An 18,447-nucleotide genomic window follows, 5' to 3' on the forward strand; every position below is an offset into this window, starting at 1 on the left:
GTGATCCTTGGAAGGCTAGAAGCCTGTGTGTGATGACTGAGGACCTGTACCACCTGCTTATGTCTGGCTGTAGAACAAGGCCTTTAGGAGCACACCCACACAACAGAACATACAGAATACTATACAGCAGTGAAAAGGAGAGGGTACTCTTTTTGTGTTGATATGAAAACAATACCAGATATAAAGTTTTTAAAAATACGGTGCACAACTAGCTTTTGAGCACACAGGGGATATATAAAAATCTCTATTCATCTCTGCTTATATGTACATGAAGGATTCTAGAAGGAAAAATAAGAAACTATAGGTTGAACCAAGTCAAACTGCTGCTATTCAATCAGTTTTGACATAGACAAACAGCAGAGCAGTTTCATGTGATACGACCCTCCTAATAACAGCGGCCAGCAATCCAATTTGGAATTTTAACTTTGAAAGGATTTAAGAAACTATAGGTTGAAATGACATGTAAATGAAAAAACATTTGAAATTGCTGATATTAGATAACTTTGGAACTGAGAGCTGGCCCTCTGACATGGCTCAATCTATTAATAGCAGTGGTTACAGATTTGGTTTGCAGGGACTGAGTTGATGGGATTGAATGGAGACTTTTCACCTTATTGCAACTAACGTAAGACCAGATATTTGTTCATTTAGGTAAATGGGTATCTACATCACGATAAAATAAATATACTGAAATAAAATGATTGCTTTTCCTTCTCCCTGCCCATAAAAATGAGCGACTCCTTTCTCTTAGAGGACCCATTTTTGTTACAGTGTATTGTGTCCCAGGTTTAAATCCATCCTCATCTCTGGCCCTTTCTTCTCCTTCATCTCCTTCATCAAAACCATCACTCTGATTCCTTTACAACAAAACTAGCCACTGTTTTTAATGGAAAAACTAACGATCACTCTTAAAATTAAAAAAGAATAAATCAATGTATTGTTTGAAAGGCACATGACATCTCTGAAAAGACTGGCCAAGGAAAACTCCAGAGAAGAGAAGACCATTTGCTGAGGCACTTGGGTTTGCACTTGAGCAGAGTGGTAAGGAGCCCAGACTCTGGAATGGGACTGGTTAATCCTGGCTTTGTCACTCACTAGCCAGGAGACTCAGGTGAGCTCCTGACCTTCTCTGAGCCTCAGTTTCCCCAATTATAAAATACGGATAATAATACTACCGATAGGATTGTTACGAGGGTTACCTAAGTTTAATGAATATTGCTAACAGTAGCCGGCATATAGTATGGTATCTGTAACTGTGTACTATTACCCTCCAAATTTTGTATCCTGTTCTCACATTAACTATTAAAATTTTTAAGAAAAAGAGTCCACCTTTAAAATAACTAAGATAATAACCAGAGACTTAAAGAGTCACTATTTCTATTCTGACCCAAAGAGTAAAATAAAACCACAGCCACCATCACCATTCAAGCTCAAAGACTCCTGTTGCTGAGTTCAGAGAACAAATATTAGTACATGCAAAATGTCAGCCGTCTAATTCACTGTAATAGGTTTGAAGATTTTTTTTTCCACCCAAGGTTGACACTGGACTCCTTCTAAATACTGCCTAGAAGACGTGTGTCTTCTGCCATGCCAAGCAGAATGAGCATTTGGAAGGAGCCAGGCTGCAAGGTTGCGACCCAGAGTTCATAAAAGGCAAGGAGACACAACTCGTTACAGGAGTAGCCTCCACAGTTGACTTGATCTCACATCATTTCTTTTTCCTCAACAGCTGGGAAGGATTCAGTAAGTACAAATAAACTGACCACAGGTTTGTTTGGTTCTATTAATTGTAGACAACAGTCTTATCTCCTGGTAATTTTTATCACGGTCCGTAAGAGTTTTCTGAGTAATAACAATTGCTTGGAATTGGCCACACTGAGATAATACCTTCCCCTTCAAGATTTCTCCTCATCTTCCTAGCTACAAAGCAAACGTTTCAAATCAGTCACTCCTGACAGCCTTAAAAATTCTATTTCATTCAGGATAAACAATACTTCAGCTGGTTTGAAAAGATGTTTCTTAGACAGCCCGGCTACCTCCTACGTTGTAAGTGTTTCAAAGAGGGCTATAAAGAGAGTGACAGCTGCTTGAATTCAGAACTAGAAATTAAAATAAAAGCTATTAGAAGTGAGGAAAAAACCCACACCACAGGGAGACAAGCTTTAAAGAATTTTTCTCTCTTCTATTCTAGTTACCTGCCATGAACTTTTTTAAGGCGTTAAATAAGACTTTTTTTCTTCCCCCTCCAGAGAGAGGGGGAAATGTTCATCCCACACAGGAGCATAGTTAAGATTATAGAGGAAGTCATATAAGAAGGTGCCTCGTGCTTTGTCACTAACATTAGGGGAGCTGAGCTTCGAGGAAGCGTCTGGGGAGACGCCGGTGCAGGAGAAGCAGCGGGCATGATCTATGGGCAGGTCACAACTCAATCACAGCCCTGACATTTCTGGCTGCCTTTTCCAACCCATTGATCTCATCACGGTAAAAGTGAGAAATAATCTGTCGACAGAGCCTGTCACTGGATTCAAGCCCGGTCTTAGATTTAACTTCACAACACAGTAATTCCATGCCAGGGAATCATGACTTTGCTCAGAGGAGGTGGTAAGATGGCTCGGCCTTTGGAAAGTTATTATCCAGAATCTACCCGTGAAGCGTCATGCAAAAAAATGGTAAGAATCGAGAGAAGATTACCAAGCATAAGACAGAGATCTGCTTGCAGCCGGTTACTTGGGCTGATTATTAATCTCTGCAAGCTGATCAGCTATGTCTATAAGGAAATGTCAATAGCTGCAGAAGGTCTCTGAAAATCCACATCAAAAATGGTTTTACAGTGATTCTTCTCTCATATAAGTGTCCTGATACAATCTGAGGGAGGACGGGGGTAAGTAACAATTCACTTACGAAAGCATGCTTTCATGAAGGTCATTTCTTTTTTTTTTTTAATTGGAGCACAGTTGATTAACAACGTTGTGTTAGTTTCAGGTATACAGCAAAGTGATTCAGTTATACATATACATGTATCTATTCTTTTTCAAATTCTTTTCCCATTTAGGTTATTACAGAATATTGAGCAGAGTTGTCTGTGATATACAGTAGGTCCTTGTTGGTTATCTATTTTAAATATAGCAGTGTGTACATGTCAATCCCAAATGCCCAATCTACCCCTCTAAAGATACTCCCTTGGGAGCTGAGATTGGAGAGTGCATAGTTGCCGTGACTGTCAGCTCTCCATCCTTGACTTCTACAGAAATAAACATCTTTGAGTATGGTGGGGGCCGCCCATCCTTTACATAAGCCTGTGACTGAATGGATATAAGTCTGCGAGGTAAAGTAGGAGAAAACTGAGCTCTACATTGTTCATAATTATGAGACTAATCTTTCTCTAAGAAGACACAGCATTTCAGTTATTACTTAACATTTCTCTGTCCACTGGCTTTCCACATACACTATTTATACCAAACCTATTTTCTAAACAAGTTACATATAACAATATGTATTGAAGACACTAACAAGATGAGATGATTTCTTCCTTTTGATGGAAAGATGGTCTAAAGATATATATTAAAAAAAAGCCTCAGGACAAAACTAAGACATAAACACAAGGAAAAGATTTACCTATGAGCCTACAATGTGGCTGATGACATCTGTGTTGATTAGCTGCCTTCATTCTCCACACCTGGTCAGTGGAGAAGTACCAACAACTTGCTTTCACATTTCTACCAGATATCCATTTTATTTTCAATTCCTAGAGCTCACTCAAGCCCACATCAACCTAAGCTTAAATTACTTAACCAGCCTTTTACCATGGCCTTCTTGACTCCTACAAGACAGATCTGTCCCACCCTGATTTTACAGACTGATGCATATCAGGATACGTTCTTCCTTTAAGAAAGGAGGAAAATGGTCCTGCTTTATTGTTACCCCATCTCCCCTTCAACAGTTGTATTTTCACTTTTTTGCCTATAAAGTTCTGCATCCTCGTCATGTTCTCTACCACACTGTAGGACTACAATAATACGTGTTCAACAAAATGGGCTCCAGTTAGCACATCCGGGATCCAAGTGGGAAAGTGCCAACCTAACGATACCCAAAGTAAGAACTACCCTAAAATAATATTAAATCCTGCCAATTGGCTCGCAAGATGATTTTGTTTTCAACTCTTTATAAGTCATATCTTTTCTGTTGTCTAAATAAACAAACTGCTATACCATGTACAAAAGAAGACAGGCAAAGAATACCTAATTACCAAAGAAGATACAAATAAAACTAGTCCTGTGAATGTCTAGTTGTGTTTAAAATTAGAGCTAGCGTAAAGGAAGAATGGGAGAGCTTAGTCAAAATTCAGATGATAATCCTCTTCTCACTCACCAAACCTTCTTTTAAAATGTTTCTTCTGCCTTGAAGAGAAAATAGCAAAGAATATACCTCATACAGCCTCATGAACCTTCCTTGTATATGGGGACAAACACAACAGTCTCTCTTTATATAAAAAGGTACTAAGGGTCCGGGACCCAGCCCCGTCCACCAGACACTGCACCAGCAGCCACGTTCCCACCACAAGAGGGCACATGCAGCCCACATAGGGGATACTCCCTGAATGCCTGGCTCTGGTGGCCAGTCAGGAATGCACTTCTGAGCCCCACAAGGCATCTCCTAAATAAGGCCATTCCTTCAATTCTGGGAGAGACAGCTGATTTACCTAATACATAGAAACAAACACAAAATGAGGCAAAATGAGGAGACAAGGGAATAGGTTCCAACAAAAGAAAAAGACAAAGCCTCAGAAAAAGAACAAAAGGAAACAAAGATAAGCAATCTACCTGTCACAGAGTTCAAATTAATAGTCATAAAGGTAGTCATTGAACTTGGGAGAAGAATAGATGAACACAGTGAGAACTTCAACAAAGAGACAGAAAAATATAAGCAAGTACTAAACAGAAGTTATAACTGAACTGAAAAATGCACTACATGGGCTCACCAGCAGACTAAATGAGGCAGGAGGATGAATGAGCAAGCTGGAAGAGAAAACAATAGGACTCACCCAGACAGAGCAGCAAAAAGAAAACAAAAATTAAGTGAAGATACCTTAAGGGACCTTTGAGACAACATCAAGAAGAAGAATATTTATATTACAGGGGTCCCAGAAGGAGAAGAGGGAGAGAAAGGGCCAGAAAACTTATTTGAAGAAATAGTGGCTGTAAACTTCCCTAATCTGTGGAAGGAAAGAGACATCCAGGTCCAGGAAGCCCAAAGAGTTCCAAGCAAGATGAAACCAAAAAGACACACACCAAGACATATTATAATTAAAATGGTAAAAGTTAAGGACAAAGAGACAATCCTAAAAGCAGCAAAAGAAAAACAACTTGTTACATACAAGAAAAACCCCATAAGGCTATCAGCAAATTTTTCAGCAGAAACTTTACAGTCCAGAAGGGAGTGACACAACATGTTCAAAGTGCTGAAAGGAAAAACTTCCAACCAAGAATTCTGTACCCACAAAGTTATCATTCAGAATTGAAGGAAAGATTAAGAGTTTCCCAGATAAGCTAAAGCTAAAGGAGTTTATCACCACTAAACCAGCCCTACAAGAAATGCTAAAGTGACTTCTTTAAGCTGAAAAGAAATGGCACTAATTAATAATGAGAAAGCACATAAAAGTAAAAACATCACTGGAAAAGGTAAATATATAATACAGGTAGTGAAGCCACTTAAAATGCAAACATGAAGGTTAAAAGACAAAAGTAGTAAACTTAACTAAAATTAAAACAATTAGTTAAAAGATGCACAAAATGACATGTAAAATGTGTCATCAAAGGTATAAAATGTGATGGGGGGAGTAAAAAGATAAATTTGGACACATTCCAAAGCTTTAAGAGGTTACCAATTTAAAATGGGCTACTATTTACTAAGATGTTATATGTAAACCTCATTGAAACAACAGGGAAAAAAACTTGCAGTAAACACACAAAAGAAAATGACAAAGGAATGTAAGCATAACACACATACATACACACGTGCGTGCACACGCGCAAAAACCCACCAAGACACAAAGGAAGCAAGAAAGAGAAGAAATGAACAGAGAAGAACTACAAAAACAGCCAGGAAACAACTAACATAATGACAATAAGTACATACCTGTTAATAATTACTTTAAATGTAAATAGACTAAATTTGCCCATCAAAGGCAGAATGGCTGAATGGAGAGAGACTCATTTCACAAGAAAGGGTACACAGAGACTCAAAGTGAAGGGACTTAAAAAGACATTCCATGCAAATGGAAATGAAAGAAAGCTGGAGAAACTACACTCATATCAGACAAAATGGATTTTAAAACAAAGACTGTAATAAAAGACAAAGAAGGGCATTACATAATGATAAAGGGGTCAATCCAACAAGAAGATATAAGATTTATAAATGTATATGCACCCAGCAGAGGAGCACCAAGATATAGGAAAGCAAATATTAATGGACATAAAGAGATATTAAAGGCAATACAATAATAGTGGAGGACTTTAACACCTCACTCATATCAATGGATAGATCATCCAGATAGAAAATTAATATGGAAACACTGAATTTAAACAACACATCAGACCAAATGGACTTAATAGATATATACAAATACAGAATATTCCATCCAAAAGCAGAATACACACTCTTTTCAAGTGCATATGGAACATTCTCCAAGACAGATTACATGTTAGGTCACTAGACAAGTCTCAAGAAGACTGAAATCATATCAAGCATTTTCTCCAACCACAATGGTATGAAACTAGAAATCGATCACAAGAAACAAAAGGAAAAACCACAAAAAAATGGAGATAAGCCAACATGCTACTGAGCAACCAATGGCTCACTGAAGAAATCAAAGGAGAAATAAAAAAATACCAAGAGATAAATAAAAACAGAAATACGACATGCCAAAATCAACAAGATGTAGCAAAGAAAGTTCATAGCAATACAGGCCTACCTCAAGAAACAAGAAAAACTCCAGTAACTTCACACCTAAAGGAACTGAAAAAAGAACAAAGTCGTCCAAAATTAGTAGAAGGAAGGAAATAATCAAGAGTGGAAATAAATGAAAGAGATTAAAAAAAACAATAGAAAAGATCAATGAAGCTATGATCTGGTTCTTTGAAAACACAAAATTGACAAGCCTTTAGCTAGACTCACCAAGGGAAAAACGAGGGCTCAACTAAATAAAATCAGAGATCAAAGACGGGAAGTAACAACCAGAGAAATACAAAGAATCATAAGAAACTACTACAGACAATTACAAGCTAACAAATTGGACAACCTAGAGGAAGTGCATCAATTTCTAGAAACACACAACTGAATCATGAAGGAATAGGCCAATTACTAGTAAGGAGGTTGAAACAGAAATCCAAAAATCTCCCAACAAACAAAAGCCCAGGCAGATGGCTTCACTGGTTAATTCTACAAAACACTCAAAGATTTAATACCTATCCTTCTCAAACTCTTCCAAAAAAACTGAAGAGGAGAGAAATCTTCCAAACACATTTTATGAAGCCAGCATTACCCTGATGCCAAAACCAAACAAGAACACCACAAAAAAAGAAAATTACAAGCCAATATCCTTGATGAACATAGATGAAAAGAATCCTCAACAAAATATTAGTAAACGAAATCCAATGATACATTAAATACATTAAGAGGATCTTACATCATGATCAAGTGGGATTTATTCCAGGGATGTAAGATTGGTTCAACATCCATAAATCAATCGACATGATACATCGTATCAACAAAATTAAGGATAAAAACCATATGATCATCTCAACAGATGCCAAAAAAGCATTTCACAAAATTCAAAACTCTCAACAAAGTTGGTATAGAGGGCATGTACCTTTACATAATGAGGCCATATATGACGAACCCACAGCTAACATCATATCCTAACAGTGAAAAGTTAAAAGCTTGTCCTGTAAGATCAGGAAAAAGACAAGGATGCCCGCTCTCGCCTTACTTTTATTCAACATAGTATGAAAGTCCTAGCCACAACAATTAGGTAAGAAAAAGAAATAAAAGACATCCAAACCAGAAAGGAAGAAGTAAAACTGTCACTACCCACAGATGACATGATACCATACAGAGAAAACCCTAAAGCCTCCATCAAAAAAACAGTTAGAATAAATGAATTCATTAACGTTGCAGGATACAAAATCAATATACAGAAATCTGTGGCATTTATATACACTAATAGCAAACTACCATAAACAGAAACTAAGAAAACAATCCCATTTACAATTGCAACAAAAAGAATGAAATACCTGGAAATCAATTTAACCAAGGAGGTGAAAGACCTGTAAACTGAAAATTATAAGGCACTGGAAAGAAACTGAAGAAAACACAAATATATGGAAAGATATTCCATGCTCATGGATTAGAAGAATTTATATTGCCAAAATATTCATGCTCTCTACAGATTCAATGAAATCCCTAACAAAATGCCAATGGCATATTTCACAGAAGCAGAACAAATGACTCTAAAAATTGTATGGAACCACAAAAGACCCCAAATGGCCAAAACAATCTTGAGAAAGAACAACAAAGCTGGAGGTATTACACTCCTTGTCTTGCAACTATACTACAAAGCTATAGTAATCTAAACAGCGTGGCACTGGAACAAAAACAGACACACAGATCAACAGAACAGAATGAGAGTCCAGAAATAAACCTTCACATATATGGACCATTAAATTATGACAAAGGAGCAAATAACATACAATGGAGAAATGACAGTCTCTTCAATAAACAGCATTGGGAAAACTGGACAGCAACATGCAAAAGAATGAAACTAGACCACTATCTTACACCACACACAAAAATCAACTCAAAATGGATTAAACACTTGAATGTAGGAGGTGAAACCATAAAATTCCTAGAAGAAAACAGAGGTGGTAACATCACCGACATCGGTCTTGGCTATGTTTTTGTGGATCTGACTTCAAAGGCAAGGGAAACAAAAGGAAAAATAAACAAATGAGACTACATCAAACTAAAAAGCTTCTGCACAGCGAAGGAAACGATCAACCAAATGAAAAGGTAACCTACTGAATGGGAGATGATATTAGCAAATCACATATCCAATAAGGCATTAATATCTAAAAATATCAAAATATATAAAGAACTCATACAACTTAACAACAAAAGCAAAAATAAATAAATAAAACAACCCAACTGAAAAATGGTCAGAGGATGTGAACAGACGTTTTCCAAAACAACACAGAGAGATGGCCAAAAGACTCATGAAAAGGTGTTCAATATCATCCATTGTTAGGAAAATGCAAATCAAAACCACAATGAGCTATCACCTCATACCTGTTAGAATGGCTATTAACAAAGACAATAAATAACAAATGCTGGAGAGAATATGGAGAAAAGGGAACCCTAGTACACCGTTTCTGGAAATATAACTTGGTGCAGCCACTAGGGAAAACAGTATGGAGGTTCTTCAAAGAGTTAAGAAGAGAGCTACCATATGACCCAGCTATTCCTCTTCTGGGTATTTATCCAAAGAACACAAAAACATTAATTCAAAAAGACACATGCACCCCAATTTTCATTGCAGCATTATTTACAATAGTCAAGATATGGAAACAACGTTAAGTGTCCATCAATAGATGAATATATATATGTGTACCATACATATTGTATATGTATGTATGCAACTCAGCCATGACAAAGAATGAAATCTTGATATTTGTGACAGCACAGATGGACATTGGAGGCATTCTGCTATATGAAGTAAGTCAGAGAGAGAAAGACAAATACCATATGATTTCACTCACATCTGAAATCTTAAAAAACAAAACAAATGAACAAAATAAAACAAACACATAGATACAGAGAACAGATTAGTGGTTACCAGAGAGGAAGAAGGTTGGGGAGTGGATGAAAGGGGTAAACGGGGTCAAGTGTATGGTGATGGATGATAACTAGACCTGTGGCGGTGATCACTGTGTAGTGTACACAGATGTCAAATTATAATGCTGTACACCTGAAATTTATATAATTAAAAAAAGAGGTAGGGCTTCCCTGGTGGCGCAGTGGTTGAGAGTCCGCCTGCCAATGCAGGGGACACGGGTTCGTGCCCCGGTCTGGGAAGATCCCACATGCCTCGGAGCGGCTGGGCCCGTGAGCCATGGCCGCTGAGCCTGCGCGTCCGGAGCCTGTGCTCTGCAACGGGAGAGGCCACAACAGTGAGAGACCCGCACACCGCAAAAAAAAAAAAAAAAAAAAAAAAGAGGTAGGAAGGACATAAATTTGGAGTGGGAAGGTATAAACAAAAACACAACATACACTGAACTTTTTGAGTTACGTTACTACCACTTCTAAGGAAATAAAAACACAAAGATAACCTGAGAACGAAATAAAAGGAAGCCTTTGATTTTTTCATCTTCTTTTTAGCACTTAGCAGCCTACCTCATATTTTGCTATTTCCCAACAACTGACGTAGCCAAATCTACTCAGCTTTGAGGTTTGTGAGACTATTAAATGCTATATGAAAATGAACGATATGGCTTCTACAAAATAATAAAAAGAATTCCAGAAAAAATTTAACAGCTGCTCTATTTAAAGAAATCTAGCTAGATAATATATCCATTTCAGTTCATCTTAATCATCAACAGAGATCTTTAAGCAAGTAACTAGAATTCTAAAGTCTTCTGCAAATAACAAGTTTAATGCCATTAAATCACATTAAAAAGGAAAATAAATGAGCATTGTGTATGCAGTATGGCTAAATGTGCCAATACCAATTAAAGCCTTTGTTAAAGTAAAGATATTAAGTGTCTTTAATTAAACTTGGGGGGCGGGGTTGAAAAACGATGTCTAGCAGCGGAGGGCGTCTCTCCTATTTCACACCAGCTAAGCTAGGATTCTCCACTTCTAGGTCTATCCTACTTCAGCTCATGCTAACAGGCTTGCTGACTGCTAATGACGACTTTCTGATCTGCCTAATGCTGAACTGAAACCAATTCTGAGTGTTTTCCAGGGTTGCCTGTTGGGTCCATCGCATGGTTTCATACCTTACTCAATGCAGAAGAAATAACATACCACAAAACCACTTCACTCAAATACCAAATCTGTGACCAAATCATACAGCTGAGGAAACTCTCCAGTCATTCAAACTAGTTCCTTGAATCTTGGCAAATAATCTACCTAAACTTAAACAAAAATAATTTGTCCTGGATTTTATTAAGTCAAATTTAACTTGTACTACAGTGAATAAATGGGGGGAGGGTAAAGGTGGAAACATACTTGCATTTAAACCTTCTATCGGACTCACAATAAACTAAAAAATTTGGAAAAATCATCAACCAAAGTTGGCTACTAATGCATACCTTAACCAAAACTAGATAAGCATGGAAAGTGACTCAACTACCATCAATAAGAAAAAATACATAAAAAGATTAAACTTTTGAAAATTTCAAATAGAGTTGACAATTAGATGACTCAGGCTACTGAAAAACATTTAAGTCTTGGTGATAAGAAGAGATTTTTTTTTTTTTTTTGAAAGGGTAGAGTTTTCAATGTGCTAAGTAATAATCAACAACATAGCCTTTTAATATCCTTTCCTTGTATGCTTCCTTTCAAAAGCATTTTCACCACCTCTTCATTTATTTCTTTTTTTAGAATATGCAAAACACGGATCCCACTTTGTTCTCCCTGAAATAATTCTTTTTCACACAGCTTGAGTTTCACTAAAGCTTAGCTACAAATAATAGGTGGGGGAGGGGAGAGGATAAATAACAGGTTTTAATTGCTTTATCTTATGACCTGTAAGATAAAACAAAATCACCCCATGACCAAAATCATGGGCTTTTCTGATTCTAACAACTTCCGGAAAAATCAAAGGCTGCAATCCAGAAGGATCAATGTAAAGTTATAAAAAGACAAAATGTACAATAAGACATCATATAGATGGTGAACGTAAAAACAGACTACAGGAATTAAATATTTGTCCATCTTCTTTTTTCCCTTAAAATTAAAGAGTTGTACAGAATTTATATATGGCCTAAAAATTAGGAAAGCTATGATTGTACACCATTTTGAGTATTCCCATAAAAGATGTGCTAAATACCACTTCAGCAGCTTCTTACCCATTAATAATAATCATTCAGCAACCCAATGATCAAAAAATTAGTAAACTATGTACACATGACTGGCTATTCTGATTCAATTCCTAAAAATACCCCCCAAAGTAGATGTGATTCCCTCTTTGGTCATTACCTTTATGAAACAGAGTCAATTCAGTTTTGCTCAAGGGCCGATGAGCCCAAGTAGGTATTGTTTTACATCGCCTTGATATTGCTCCCCTCCTACTTTCCAACATTTGCCTCGTTCACGAATTTTTTAACACTTCCACCAGAGGACAAGTGATAGATAAGACAAGGCTCAATTCAAACCAGTCAGCTTTACTCCTTATTAGCAACTCCGTTGAGAGAGTGAACACGAGAAAAGAAACAGAGAATAAGAAGTTGGCTGGGCTCAGAAGCTGAAACTAAGGGCTAAAAGGAAGCTCTGAAAGTACAGGTTGACTTGAATAAATCATGCCCATTCTCTAGAAAATGAGGATCTGATTTTAAAACTAACGTGTGTGCATGTGTATATGTGTGTGTGTGTAATATATAAGTGTATACACACACACACACACACACACACACACTACAGGAGGCATTCTGAGTCCTCGTGTACAGATCCCCTGAGAGTTAGTTAAAGACCGGTGTCACCTGCTTGCATGGGTCTTTGGATATTAACTATGTGACATTTCATTATACAGCTGCTTACGATGGAGGTATTGTATGTTTCTATCTTCATTTCCTCCTTCCCTTTGACAATCACCTCACACCTCCAAACCAATAAAACCTTGGTAGTTTCGATCTTATTCTCCACGCCAATAACTACGTGATTACAAATCAGCAACTGGGGTCTCGCTATGGCTCACAGCCTTGTTTTGTAGGGATCAGTGTTTAAAATTCCAATTTCTAGGCTCCAGTAAAAACGAGGCAATCTGGCAATACTGAGACAAGGTGGCCACATGACAACAGAGAGTTGGAACAGCGTGGCTTGGATGGAAAGTAAGGACTTCCACTGGTCAGAGTCCCACTGCAGCTCGGTCCACTCAGCCTAGCCCCCGACCGTGGTCAATTTGCCACCCCACCCCACTTTCTTGCCTTACAAGAAAGTCAGAAAACCGGACGGTGCAGAAGCACAGACCCCAGCGCCACAGGGACCCGTGCCTTTGATCTCAATGCATTTAACATCAGACTCCAATCTGCTCCTCTCATGAAAGATCTACTTTCATTTTAGTTCCTCTTCCATTTGTCTCGGGGTTATGTAACCTCACAGGAGGTCACACAAGTCTCCCCAAAAAGAAATTTTAGCTGTCTTTTCAAAGTAAAAAAAGAACTGTGAATAACAAAGACAAACACAAAACTGAAACGTGCATTCTCTCCCTGACAAGGAAAGATTTACCACCCCCCCGCCCCGTTAATCTCAAAAGTCATAATCTTAAGGGGAAAAGAAGTTAAAATCCAAAGGATGGAAGACCATGGCCCGCCCTGGGGTCATAGGCTTTGCCATATTCGCAACAGACTATCAAGAAGAAACATGTAATTAACATCTTACCATCTTCCAGTTCAAGACAAAGATTATATACAGCCACGGGTCTCTTAGTCCTCTGGCCCTGTCTCTTCGATTGCCTTGGTGGAGCATTCGGGGGTGATGCTGACAGGGTGACTGGCTCAGGCAGTGTGGCGTCAGGCAGGGTCCTAAAAATCTGCCATCAAAACATGAAGGACATTAATTGTTTTCCATGAACAGAAACCTGGGTTTTCCAACAGTCATACCAGTACCGAACAACATTTGGAGTTCATCCAAAAGGGACTGTTGGAGCCAAAAATCTATGCCTTCAAATTTTGGGTATTAAGCCGTAAGTCTTTATTTTTTAACAGAGATTTCAAAATAAAATTTCTCATTAAAATTAAGTAAAAGCAGCATCAAATCATTATATTTAAAAACAGATTCATGCCCAAACTAAACAAGTATAACTATCTTCACCAGATGTAGACAATACCACAGCTCTTCATCCACAAAGGAAGTAATCGGGATAAAATATTAAAAACAAATATCCCATTCAATTTCACACAGAGTTATATCTATGCCAAAATGCTAGTCTCAATTTTTTTTTCAAACTACAGAAACAGAAACATATGACCGCAAATATTTTTTACACATTTAAAAATAGCCTGTGCTTTACGAAATTACCTTTCGGATTCCCACGCGCATTTTTCAGAAAATGCTTCGTAGATTTCACCAATTCGTTTAATACCTTCCAACTTCTCTTAAATATTTCCCCTCCATTTATGAAACCTAGAGTATCAGCACCTTGATTATCTACAGTGTCATCCATCTATCAGCAATAACAACATTAATTAAAACGTGCTGCTTCTTTGCTCAGCAATTTTTTTTTTTCTCTTGAGAAAAGCAAACTATGCCATAAAGGGAAGCATATCATACAGAGGTGATTCATAATAAAATTTTCATAGCTGCCAAGACCTGAGTTCAGAAGCTTCCTGTCCCCAGTAACACTGGAGTCCCTTCAGCCCTCAATGAAGTCATAACATAAAATATTTAGACATCACCCTGACACTGTATCTCCAGAAGGCTGATGTTCTAAAGGTAGATGCTCGAAGAAAGCCAGCTAGCATTAAACAAACTGTAAATATAAAACTCACAATAAAAGGCCCTGTGTGAAAGCCCCACTGTTACAAGGAGATTATTATTTATATACTTGAATAAAAACATGACCTGTGTATACGCGTAAGCGTATCGCATATATGTATCACATTTAATAGCTAGCAAACGTGTCAGAATTATATTCACGGTCTAAAAGTTCTCACCTAAAAACTACTGTATACCAACAGAAATAAACAATTTCAACAGAGCATTTACTTTCTAAGTACCATACTGCCCCCTCATGTGTAAACTGAATAAAAAATGGTTTAAATTACTGTGGACAAATATTTGCTAGTTAAGAGTTAGTTTTGTGCTCCAACTGGTAACCTGCTAATACCGTATTTCCACAGATTTTGTGCTCCAATAGGGCAGTCTGGAAACAGCAAACTACTCATCTGCCCAAAATCCTCTGCTGTCCCTACTAGAGAATGGACCTGAGGACACAGGGAGGGGGAAGGGGAAGCCGGGACGAAGTGAGAGAGTGGCATGGACATATATACACTACCAAATGTAAAACAGCTAGCTAGTGGGAAGCAGCCAGATAGCACAGGGAGATAAGCTCGGTGCTCTGTGACCACCTAGAGGGGTGGGATAGGGAGGGTGGGAGGGAGACGCAAGAGGGAGGAGATAGGGGGATATATGTCTATGTATAGCTGATTCACTTTGTTATACAGCAGAAACTAATACACCATTGTAAAGCAGTTACACTCCAATAAAGATGTTAAAAAACAAAATCCTCTGCTGTCTAGACTATCATCCACATCTGGACTTATTGCCATCTCTCATTGTTCAAATTAAGGAAGGTTGTGAAGTAGAGGGAACAGGAGAGAAGTTAGGTTGTGAAGAGGATGACAATGGTGAAGGAGAAAAGAAAAGGTGGGAAAATTTGATCCCATCAAAAGAAACTAGCACCTGTGGGTGACCAACACTGGGAATAGCTCATTGACTTATGTTCGATCTTTATAAACATGGCACATGGCTCTGGAATGGTACTCGAATAAGAAACCAAACAACACAGAGCCAATATATCCAAAGTATAAATAAACAGTGGAAAGGTTATATCCCAAGAACCGGCACTGGATAGCTGATAACCTTCCGAGCAGCTCTTCCTGGAAGATCGCACGGACTGGAATGATGAGAATGCTGACCATGGTTTCCCCTCCCTGCCCCACTCTCCTCCACCACCACACAGAGTGAGGGTGAGGGTAGTAAGGTGTGAGAGCAGCCCCGGTCTGCAGAGCCAGAATACCAAGCAAACCGGGACCCAAGAGTGTGACTCCAATGTTCCTGGGGGGCTGATCTGAGACATCCCAGAGCTGGGCCTCCAGAAGTCTCCAGAAGACTTATGACATCGTTCAGTTTACATCAGAGTATCTAGGAAACTATTATTGAGCCATCAAAAAGAAGAAAGTCCTGCTACATGCAACAGCCTGCATGCACCTTCAACCTCAGTGAAATAAGTCAGACAGAGAAGGACGACACTTTATGATGTCACTTATATGTGGAATCTTAAAAAAGAAAAAAAAAAAACTCATAGAAACAAAGAACAGACTGCAGATTGGTGGTTACCAGAGACAGCTCTGGGGATGGATGAAGGTGGCCAAAAGGTACAAACTTCTTCCAGTTATATGATAAATAGGTTCTGGGGATGTAACGTCCAGCATGGTGAACACAGTTGCCAGCACTATATTATATACTTGAAAGTTGCTAAGAGAATACATCTTAAAACTTCTCATCACAAGAAAAAAAAAAATTGTAACTATGTGAGGTGATGATGGATGGTAACTAAATTTATTGGGGTAATTTTTCACAATATATACCCATATCAAATCATTATGTTGTACACCTTCAACTAATACAATGTTATATGTCAATTACATCTCAATAAAACTGGAGGGGGGAGAATATCTAGGAATGGGGACTGGGCTTGGGGGGGGTTGTTTTGTTTTTCTGTGGTTTGTATTTTAAAGCTCCCCAGGTGATTCTTTTGTATAGTCAAGGCTAAGAAATACCCATTAGGCAGTCATTCCACAGCATTCTGTACTTGTCTTGGATGGACCAAAATCTAAACTGAAACACCAGAAAAATTAGTTCAAAAAAAGTGGCACTGGGGCTTCCCTGGTGGCACAGTGGTTGAGAGTGAACCTGCCAATGCAGGGGACACGGGTTCGTGCCCCGGTCCGGGAAGATCCCACATGCCGCGGAGCGGCTGGGCCCGTGAGCCATGGCCGCTGAGCCTGCGCATCCGGAGCCTGTGCTCCGCAACGGGAGAGGCCACAACAGTGAGAGGCCCGCGTACCGCAAAAAAAAAAAAAAAGTGGCACTGGACATATGCAATCAATTCCTTGGATCTTCCCAAGTCCTAATCAGGCATGAAATGTTTCAAAGCTTCTAAAGACCAACCATTCCCTCAAAAAATTCTATGTGTATTAGCATTTCAAAGAGCTAACCTATCATCAAATTAGGTGGTTCCAAAGCACAGATGCTAACTTGAAAAGGCACTATCCTGGCTTTTAAGTCTTCCCAGCTATGGAGGCTTAGACATATTATTAAAAGAGTGTATCTCATCTTCTCATTTATATAGTGAGAGCCATAACACTTATGTCTCAAGTTATTACCGGGATTAAATGAGACATTCATAAAGTATTTGGTACAGCACTTGGTACATAGTAACCAGAAGTAAATGGTAGCTATTCTATTTGTAAATATGATCACATCCAGTAAATAGTGATAATAAAAATGGATGCAGACCCTTGTTACTCTACTAAACCACTGTTTTGAGAGGTCATTAATTTCTTGAGGTCTTGACTTCCTCAAATTCAGTGTTTAGTTAATCAAAAGTGTTTGCGGAAAAACTCATCAAGAAATGGACTAAAGGGAAGCAATAAACAGAGGCTCTTGTCAAAATTCCAAAGTCACCTAGAATCACACAGTTGTTTTGTGTATTTACTTCCGCATTTCAGCACTGAAATTTGAGATTTAAATTACTTTCTCTATCATTCATTACTTAATAAACACCTACTAGGTGGTAGGCTTTCTCTAAAGCACTTCAATATCCTCAAGAACCTCTGAGGTACGTATTGCTCTTCACAGTTTAAAACAATAAAAGCTCAAAGATTAAACAATCAGCCCAAGTCTCCACAGTGTGAAGATGGCACAGTTGGTATCTTAACTCTCAACTCTGAGTCCAAAGCCCCCGCTGCCAGTTGAAAAAACAAACAAAATTTAATTCTTAGGGGAAAAATCACCAATTATACTGTTCCGTATCTGTTTAGAAAGAGTAAACCTGGAGATTATAGACTCACCATCATTGTGCTATGTTCTTCTAGATGTTTCAAGAATGCATTACCTTTTATATGCATTTAACCTTGTCTGCCAATGCATCAACCTCAGTTCTCAATTCTCTTTTTTTAAAGCTATTGATACAAAGCTATGCTCTCATGGTTCTCTCTGAAACATCAGAAATGATTTTAAAAGATACTCTTTTTAAATTCAGAAGAGGAAGAAACAGTAAATTATTTACTTTAAAATTTGGTCTTCTTTCTTGGCAATCTGATTCTAGAAGTTAAAAGTTAGCTGATCTTGTTCTGTGTAGCCAATGTGTGTCTTCTTTAAATATAACACTGATTTTCCAATTCTAGAACCATGGCATGGATGCAAATTCCCCTAGCACCCAGGTGTCCT

The 18,447-nt window shown here is 38.2% G+C and overlaps 1 protein-coding gene across 3 annotated transcripts in view; it reads right to left on the reverse strand.

The window, feature by feature from the left end:
• Positions 1-18,447, reverse strand: part of ARHGAP10 (Rho GTPase activating protein 10) — a 327,164-nt gene that overhangs the window by 40,242 nt on the left and 268,475 nt on the right. For all 3 annotated transcript variants that reach the window (XM_079920745.1, XM_079920746.1, XM_079920744.1), the window contains one exon: positions 13,654-13,804. In XM_079920745.1, the coding sequence (XP_079776871.1) occupies positions 13,654-13,804 (151 nt within the window). The remainder of the gene's footprint in view (positions 1-13,653; positions 13,805-18,447) is intronic.

Source organism: Stenella coeruleoalba (genome assembly GCF_951394435.1).
Source record: "Stenella coeruleoalba genome assembly, chromosome: 4".
Lineage (NCBI taxonomy): Eukaryota > Metazoa > Chordata > Mammalia > Artiodactyla > Delphinidae > Stenella > Stenella coeruleoalba.